At 35.5% G+C, this 9356-nt stretch overlaps 1 protein-coding gene across 1 annotated transcript; it reads left to right on the top strand.

Annotated features, from left to right (window-relative positions):
* The first annotated feature begins 4510 nt into the window (after positions 1-4510).
* Positions 4511-8704, top strand: LOC149194252 (uncharacterized). The gene has a single exon (XM_089407607.1). It carries the CDS (start codon positions 4511-4513, stop codon positions 8702-8704), a length of 4194 nt encoding a protein of 1397 aa, XP_089263733.1.
* The last annotated feature ends 652 nt before the right edge of the window (positions 8705-9356 follow it).

The raw sequence follows: 9356 nt of genomic DNA, 5'->3' as shown, positions 1-9356 counted from the left end.
GTGTTTAGTAATTGTTGATGGGCTGCAAGTTTCACTCATTTGTATTTACACCATTTCCATTCAAAGAGAGAGAGAGTAGAGCATCATCACGTTCCAACTAAGTTTTCCCCCAAAAAGATTTCCTAGATCATATCTTTTGTTATTATGATTTTGTGAGTGATTTTATTTTTTTTTTCCACATTTTTACTTTTTGAATGCATAAGAAAGAAAATAGTAACTTAATAAAACAATAAATTTAAGGAAAAATTAACCTTCATAATACTAATTTTAAATGTTATGGTAAATTATTATTAAAATTATTGTGACAAATTGTTTATTGAAATATCCATAGAATTTATAGATTAATCCCTCTATAACACTCATAAATATAGGAAAAAAATGTTTAAAAAAATTAACAAATTTATTGAAATTCAATCTTATACATATATTCACTCTTATAATATATTTTTAACTATTTAATTATATTATAAAAATCCTGGATTTAAGACCTCTGTGGTTTGTTATTTCTTTAGTCATCGGAGAATCCACAGTAAGAATGATTTTCTGCCAACGTTTCGAATCCCAACCGGGATCCATCATCAGGACAACATGAATGCTTTGATAGAAGAAGAGCAGACTATCAGGGTTTAAATAGAAACGAGAAGGGAAAGGAAGGGAAGGGAAGGTCAGCTCTCAATTTTTGAGAAGTCGCCTTTCATGATTAATTAATTTTTATTTTTATTTTTATATTAATTAATTTTATTTTTATTTTTTTTTTATTTTTTTTTTTAATAATAACTTTTTAATAAGTACTCTTAAATATATGTTATTAAAATTAATTGAATTGATTATAATTATTCTTATTCTTATTAATATAGAAATTTTTGAGTGATCAAATTAATTGAAATGGTTATAATTGTTTATTTATTTATTTTATAATTTATTATTATTTATTTAATATTTAATATAATAATTAATAATATTAATTTTATAATAAATATTAGTATAATGATTACTATAAAAAAAATTAAAATAGTGATTAATTATATTGATTGTTTATTATTTATTAATTTTATTAATTATTATTAAGTAATGATAGTTAATATGATTGAATTATTGTTACTTAATATAATTAATTACTAAATTAATATAATCTATTATTATATTTAATTAATATGATTATAATTGAAATGCTTAAAAATGTTTATTTTAATTTATTATTTATTTAATATAATAATTAATTATATTAATTATTATTAATGAACTAATAATGAAAAATAAATCTAGAAATTAATTATATTGATTATTTATTATTATTAATTTTATTAATTATTTTTAATTGTTATTAGTAAATATAATTGATAATTATTACTTAATATAATTAATTATTATTAATTAATATAATTAATTATTATATTAATATAATTTAATATTATATTAATTAATATGATTATAACTATAATTGAAAATATGATGTAAATAATTATAATATTAATTATTAATTAATATGATTGATTATTAATTAATTATTATTACTATGATAATTAATTATATTAATATAATAATTAATTATAATGATTATTATTGATATATTAATAACTTTTATAATTATTAGAAAGAAGAAAAAAAAAAATAATGATTATTAATCTTATAATAAAGTAGATATTTTTATAATATGAATTTAATAAGGGATTAAATTAAAATCTAATTAATTAATAATGTAGGGTTTAATGGAAAATTATTAATTATCATTATTATTATTATAATTATTATTATTATTATTATTATTATTATTATATTGATATTGGGTTAATTTTTCTTTAATCAGGGGAAACTAGCTTTCACTGATCTCCATACCACTGTCCCTGTTTAGATTCTGCGGGTGCTTGATGATTTCAAGAGCTTCTCTGATCTTTCGTTTATGGTGATGCTCTTCTTTAGCGATATAAAAATCTAAAATTATTTTAAGTTAAAGAAAACAAAATCTTGTATAACTAACCAAAAAAAATCCAACTCAATTCCCTAACACAATACGACCTCGAATAGTTCACTATTCCAAGATAGTGATAACCATGGATATAGAAATATAGAAAAAGGTCAAGGAAATCCTACCACTTGAATGAAACTCAGTTATAATGCATTATTAATTCAATATTTTTATTTAATAAAATAAAAATGTATATTAATATACCTACCTATATATATATATATATATATATATATATATATATATATATATAATTTTGATTATATTTAAATTATCCCGATGGGTAGAGGACTCAAGTTTGAACTACACAGTTAGGTGTAGATGAGACCCTCATATATGACAACAGACAAGCATAGGGTAGATGAAAGTGATAACTATTATTGGAAGCATCGAAGTTTTGAGATGAGTGGCATTTGGTACAAAAGTTGGGTAGTGGTTTGGTTTCATCGTTTGTGGTTTCAAGTTATGGGTGATTGTGTGGGTGGCAAGAACAATGTAGTGTATGCAAATGTCGTCAACCTATGCATGCTCATTCATCTAATGAATTTGGTGTATGTGTTTTTAGCTAGCTGGAGAGGATTGCAGCATGGTCCTATTAGGAAGCCTAGTCGCACAAGTTGGGATCTCGGGGTAAGAGTTTGATGACATCTAATCTGTTACTAGTTTGCGCTTGTGTAGGAACACATTTTTCTAGTTTGGTTAGTGTGTAGGTGTCGACGGAAAGAGTTTGGCACTCTTGGTGGATTTCTGGTAAGTTTTTTCTCTTTGTTATTTGGTTTTGAATGTGTTTCCTTTGCTCAAATCTTGGGGGTGGTTTGGTTTGGTTTCATTTATATACCCCACCCTTTAGGAGTTGCGACATGGGTTAGAACCAGTGTAGGGGAGTGTATGCTTTTCAACCTTGGGTGTTGCGAGGTGGGGGTCTAGCAATTGGAGATCCGCGGTGATTTTATCTATGTTGGAAGACCCTTCTTGGATGTTTGTGACAATGTAGCCCCGACAATATGGTAGTTGAGTCAGCATGTAGTGTATGTGTCTTGGGAGGTTGCTTGGGTAGGGATTAGTGACACTCTGGCTGTGGGTCTCGGTCGTTGGGTTTTTTGGAGCATACCTCGAGCACATGTTGTAATAGGACCTAATTTATGGTGTTCTATTGCACCTATAGCAATGCATAGGCAGTGGGGATGGGCTTGAAGGGGGTTAGGACCTCACGGCCAGCCAAAGGGTTGTGGTGGTTAGGCAAAAGCAACAGATAATGATGGGGGTGTAGGGGCATAGTTTCAGGGAGAAATTGCTCATGATCAAGTCCCTTCTACTGGCTAAGCCGACCTACCACCGTCCTTGGAGTCTTTGGACCTTCAAATGTGGAACATCATTGGATTTTTCGAGGATACAAAGCAACAATAACATAATGACCCTAACAAAGTTATATTGTTTATGAATGACCTACAATAGAATAAGTTGGACATCTTCTATTGTCTGATATCACTGAGAAGGAGTCAAAGGTGCACTAATGACCACCTGGATTAGGTGGACGGTCACCTAGCTCACCTAGAATTTCACATTCATGGGAATCCTAGACCTCTAGATGCACCGAGTGCAGGACTTGCACCAACGCTTTTGCAGGCTACGTGATGTTTATTGATTGTATTTTAATTCTCTATATATTCTAGGCTTTATGGTTTTTTTGTTTTTGGTTACTATGTAAAACTTAACCGTTTGTTTTTAGCTTTTGCATTACTCCCATAACCAACAAATCAAATAAAAATAAAATAAAATAAACAACATAAAATTTCATATTAATCTACTATAAAATTTTAAAAAATTAATATAACAAAAAAATATATAAAATTAATATTCTTAAATGTAAAAAACAAACCATTGCTAAAAATATCACAAAATTCCAACAATCTTTTTAAATCTTAATCATTAGTCAATAAAAATTCAATCTTCCACCGGAAAAATACAAGATATACAGTGGACGGCTAAGAGTCTAAAACTCAAGCCAATTTATTTATGTGATACAACTTTATATGTGTGAAACTTGGTTTTGTATATATATTAAAATCAGGAAATTAAAAAATCAGTCAATTCATATAATTTTAAATATTTTATAAAAACAGTAATTTTATATATAATGAATCACACTATAACTAATTAGAAAGATAAAAGTAGAGTTTTGGGAGTTGAATGGGTAACGAAAATATAGCACAAGGGTTTCGGGAACGAATTTGACTGGTTGCAGAGTCGTAGGAAAGCAGTGGGGAGAGAGTGGACTGAAGACGAGGAGGACAGAACCAAATTGCGTCCAGACTGGATAGATTTTTGCTCTCGGAGCAAATTTTGAATCGTGATGTGTTTATTGAAGCTCAAATCCTCCCTAGCCTTGGTTCTGATCACTGGCCCATTCGGCTAGAGATTGATATCAAGCAGGTCAAAGGGAAGAAACCCTTTAGATTTGAATCCTTTTGGCTTAGAGACCCACAATTTATAGAGAAATTGGAAGATTGGTGGAATCAATGCACTATCAGGGGCAAAGGGAAAATGCATACTATACAATTGAAGCTCAAGGAAATTAAACAAAGAATCAAAGATTGGAATAGGAAAGAATTTGGTAACATTATGGAGGCAAAGCAGAAATTAGAGGGAGAAATGGAGGACATCCAGCAAAAAATAATATTGGAGGGTAGGGACGACGAGAAGAGTAGGGAGGAAGGGCGAATTATCAGTCAGTTAGAGGAGAGAAGAAAACAAGAGGAGATTTTGTGGAGACAAAAATCAAGGGTACGCTGGTTAAGGGAAGGCGAACGAAATACAAAATTCTTCCATCAAGCTATGATTCAACATAGACAGAGGAATAGAATTTTTTCAATTAAGAATGCAGAAGGAGAAAGAGTGATAGAACAGGTGGATATTGAAAAGACTCTAGTTGACTACTTTAAGGGGATTCTAACGGAAAATCAAAGCGATAGAGGGGAAGCCATTACTAATATCTGCAGGGAGATACCAAGAATAGTAACAGAGGATCAAAATAAGGCACTAATGCGGGTAGTAACCTTGGAAGAATTAGAAGAAGTAGTGATGAATATGAGTAAGAACAAGGCTCCAGGTCCGGATGGGTATACAGTGGAATTCTTCCAGGCAAGCTGGCACTTTATAGGCAAAGAGATATTGGAGGCGGTGGAAGAATCAAGAATAAGACAGCGAATATGGCCAGGTATTAACTCAACTTTTTTGACCTTGATTCCTAAAAGTAATACTTCGGAAGAACCACAGGGCTTTAGACCCATAGCCTTGTGTAATGTTATCTATAAGATTATATCCACCCTGATTGCGAAAAGGCTGAAACCTATCCTACCCAATTTAATTGCGCCTGAACAGACTGGTTTTGTGGAAGGTCGGCAAATCTTGGATGGTATAGTGGTCTCTCAGGAAGTGATACATTCTCTAAAGGTGAGGAAAAAGAAAGGGATGCTTATGAAGTTGGATTTGTCTAAGGCCTATGATCGATTGAACTGGAATTATCTCAGCGAGGTTTTGGGAGCTTTTGGATTTGACAACAGGTGGATAGCATGGATAACCAGCATGATCTCTACTCCGAATTTCTCAATTTTGGTCAATGGTATTCCTACAGATACGTTTAATGCCACCAGGGGCATTAGGCAGGGGGATCCAATTTCTCCGTTCTTATTCATCTTGGCTATGGAAGGATTAAGTAGAAAGCTTAAGAAAGAAGTAAGCGAAGGAAGAATCAAAGGCATTAGGTTGTGGGGGAATAATCTAATCATCACACATCAACAGTTTGTTGATGATCTGATGCTATTTGGAGAAGCGTCGCTTAGAGAGGTGAGAAGTTTCAAGAATGTCTTAGAAGTTTTTATGAACGCTTCAGGTATGGCGATCAATAATGATAAATCTTGTACTTTTATATTTAATTCACCTGAAGTTGTCAAAGCTCATTTAACCAGAGTTCTAGGCTTTAGACAGGGAGAGTTACCGACTAAATATTTGGGCATTCAACTGGATATAAACTCACACCGCATAAAGAATTGGCAGAGCTTGTTGGAAAAGATCAGAAAACGATTAGCTAGTTGGTCGTTCAGATTGCTGAATTTAGCAAGTCGAGTTATCCTTTTAAAATCGGTATTATTATCTATTCCCATATATCCCCTGTCCATTATGGCTGCTCCCAAAGGCGTTTTCTCTAAACTGAGGGAAATATTGGGAAAATTTCTTTGGGGGGGACCTCAGCAACAGAAAAAATGGACTCTAGTTTCATGGAAGAAGGTAATCAAGAGGAAAGAGGAAGGAGGTCTGGGAGTAAGAGATCCGGAAATCATAAATAAGGTTTTAGGGGCGAAATTATGGTGGAGATGGGTACAGGGGGGCACTGATGTGTGGAAAAGAATATGGAACCAAAAATATGATATGCCAGGTACAATTGAAGGGCGTCTAAGAATAGAAGAAACTCCTCGAGGATCACAAATATGGGATTTAGCAAGAAATAATAAGGATATAGTTAGGAACCTAGCATTCTGGGAAATCCGCGAAGGTAGTTCAGCAAGATTTTGGGAGGAAGGATGGCAGCAGCGTGATAAGCTGAATAGGAACCAACATCTTCATGAGGTCCAAGCAACAGCGCAAAGAGCAGGAATGGAATATGTGAGGGATTATTGGAGAAGAGAAGCATTAAATGATATATGGAGAGTTTGGAAAAGGCCGCAGGAATGGGATGATAGTATCAGTCCGGAGACAGGGCAAGTGTATATCAGGGAAATAGAATCGAGGAAAATTAAGATCAGAGAAGGTAAAGATATCCTTAGATGGGGTAAAACGATGAAGGGGATGTTTACAGTCAAAGAAGCATATTACTGGGAAACGAAAGAGGAAAGGGAAGATGAACCAATGGACTGGAAAAAGATTTGGGAAGGAAAATGGTGGCCAAAAGTAACATATTTTGCATGGTTGGTATGCAGAGGACGGATCCTGACTTGGGAAAATATTCAGAAACGAGGAATGAATGGACCATCAAGATGTTACTTGTGTAGTAAAGAGATAGAGAATCAGGAGCACCTATTGAATCGATGTATATATACTCAGAGTCTATGGGAAGAACTTAGGGTACTCTTTGGTAAATCAAATAGGGATCCAGCTAGCCTTAGGAATACCCTACTTCAATGGGGAAAGGGGAATTTTCAAAGTAAACTTGTAAGGAGGCTATGGAATTTGGCGGTTGGTTTTGTAATCTGGGAGGTTTGGAAAGAGCGAAATCGAAGACTCTTTAGAGACAAAAGCTGCCAAGAATCAAGAATTTGGGATGAAATATGTAGGTCGATAAAAGAAACGGTTTTGTCTAAAGCCTGGGACGAAGATGATTGGAAGCTGAACCCGGAAGAACAGCGAATAGTTTCAAAATTGAATATCGACTTTACGATGATCTACCCCAATATAGACAGGAGAAATAGATATTGTATGCAAAGTCCAAATCATTTTAGACTTCCAGGGGATAGACGGATCAAATTGAATTTCGATGGGGCATCGAAGGGTAACCCTGGACAAGCAGGTTGGGGGGGCATTTTCAGAGATAATAGAGGTATTACACAATGGGTGTATGCTGAATGGGGAGGGGAAATGACAAACAACGAAGCGGAATTATGGGCAGTATATAATGGTCTTCGAATTGCAGTTCAAAACGGATATAGGAATCTTGAAATTGAAGGAGATTCCCAGATCACGATAGATATGTTAAGGAAATTACGAAATGGCAAAAGATGGGATCATGTGGTGACGAGTTGGCGGACAGTAGCGATTGTACAAGACATAGAAGGGTTGCTGAGAACGATTGAGTATACAATGATAAATCATGTTTTGAGGAATGGTAATCGAGCAGCCGATTTATTAGCCAACTGGGGAAGTGAAGCGCCGAACAGGGTAATTGATGGTTGTTGGCTATCATTTCAGAATGATCCAAGGTGGAACGCATTCGACAGGATCATTATGAAGCGACTGCATCAGAAAGGAATGATTAGTCGCCTCCTGATTATGGATAGGAGGGGAAAAGACAGGATAATTAATGCTGGGCAAGAGCGTATGAAGAAGCGAGTGTATGGAATTAAACTTAGGGGCGGCGAGTTTAATCAAAACATGGGAGGAATGATCATCCCAAGGAGGAAAGTGGGTAAGGTTTCGAGGACGAGAGGTGGCTGCGTCAGAGAGCCAGCGTACGTCTCACATCATGACCCAGTAAATGAGACGCGTATTAATGAAGAGGACAGGCGGAAACGAAGTTTCAAGAAGAAAAGGTGGCCGAGCAGGGAGTCATTACTGTTTGCATGCGATCGAGCGGAGAAAAGGAATAAGCCAGAAGTGAATTGCAGCAAAGAGAGGAGGATAGTGACGAGTTTGCAGCAGACGAAGACAGGCAGAATGGCCGTGAACCAAGATCAGGGAGAAGGCCGGTGGACGCGAAGCAAGGGGGCGAATTTAGACAAGAAAGGAAAGAGTCTTGCAGAGGAATCCTTACAGAGGATTTATCTTGACATCCCGGACGAGTCGGAGGAGGAGTTTGATATACGAGACTACTTTGCAGATGAGGAGCCGCGTCGGGCAACAGGTGGGAAAGTAGGTAAGTGGAAGCAGAGTAGCAATGAAACGGAAGAAAGGGAAGATAAGAATGAGGGTCAGGAAGATGATGAAGAGGGAGCGGGTGGAAGACGCGGAAGAAGCAGAGGAATGTGAGGACGTGGGAAACAGAGGGGTAGAGGTAGGAATGGAGGATGCAGAGGTAGAGGGAGCAGGGCCCAAAGAGCTGAATTTGAGGAAGGATCAGCTAGTGAGGTCAGAGGCAGAAAAAGAGGAAAGAGAGATATGAGGAAAAAATTGCAAGAGGCAGAGGAAGCATATCTTCAAGAAACAAACCCAAACATCAGAAGAATTATTGACCATTTGGAGGAAGAGGCCATGCAGGAAATTTCAGACCCTGAAATGGAGGATTGGGAGCGGTTTATCCCTGACCCGGGGCACACAAGAGGAAGAATGTCTTTGTACAAGCAGTCATTACATGTTTATTGGGGAATGAAGAGATTATTGGCCAAAGCTATGGAACAGGTGGCCATGGAGATGGTGGAATTGGCTCAAGGATTCCCCACCCTCAAAAGGGAGCTGAAGAATATCCAGGTGACTCTTCTTATGCAAGACAGAAAGATGGACAAGATTCTGCAGATGTTTAAAGCAAGTGGAATGGAGATCAAGGCAGAGAGCGGACCCAAGCCAGATACAATGAATCAGTAGGATATGGAATTGCTGCAAGGAGGTTTTTATCTGTTTCTTTTTGTTTTTTGTAATCTTGGATGGTAATGTTTCAAAGAAAAAACAGTTTGATTGTAGAAAC

The sequence above is a fragment of the Pinus tabuliformis genome, chromosome 2_2, assembly GCF_031772625.1.
Source record: "Pinus tabuliformis cultivar Carrire ecotype Pingquan chromosome 2_2, CPIR1, whole genome shotgun sequence".
Lineage (NCBI taxonomy): Eukaryota > Viridiplantae > Streptophyta > Pinopsida > Pinales > Pinaceae > Pinus > Pinus tabuliformis.
This window is presented reverse-complemented; position numbering and strand designations above follow the sequence as displayed.

Excerpts from the sequence above, each read along its gene's own strand:
- LOC149194252 (XM_089407607.1), top strand. The coding sequence starts at position 4,511 with ATGCATACTATACAATTGAAGCTCAAGGAAATTAAACAAAGAATCAAA.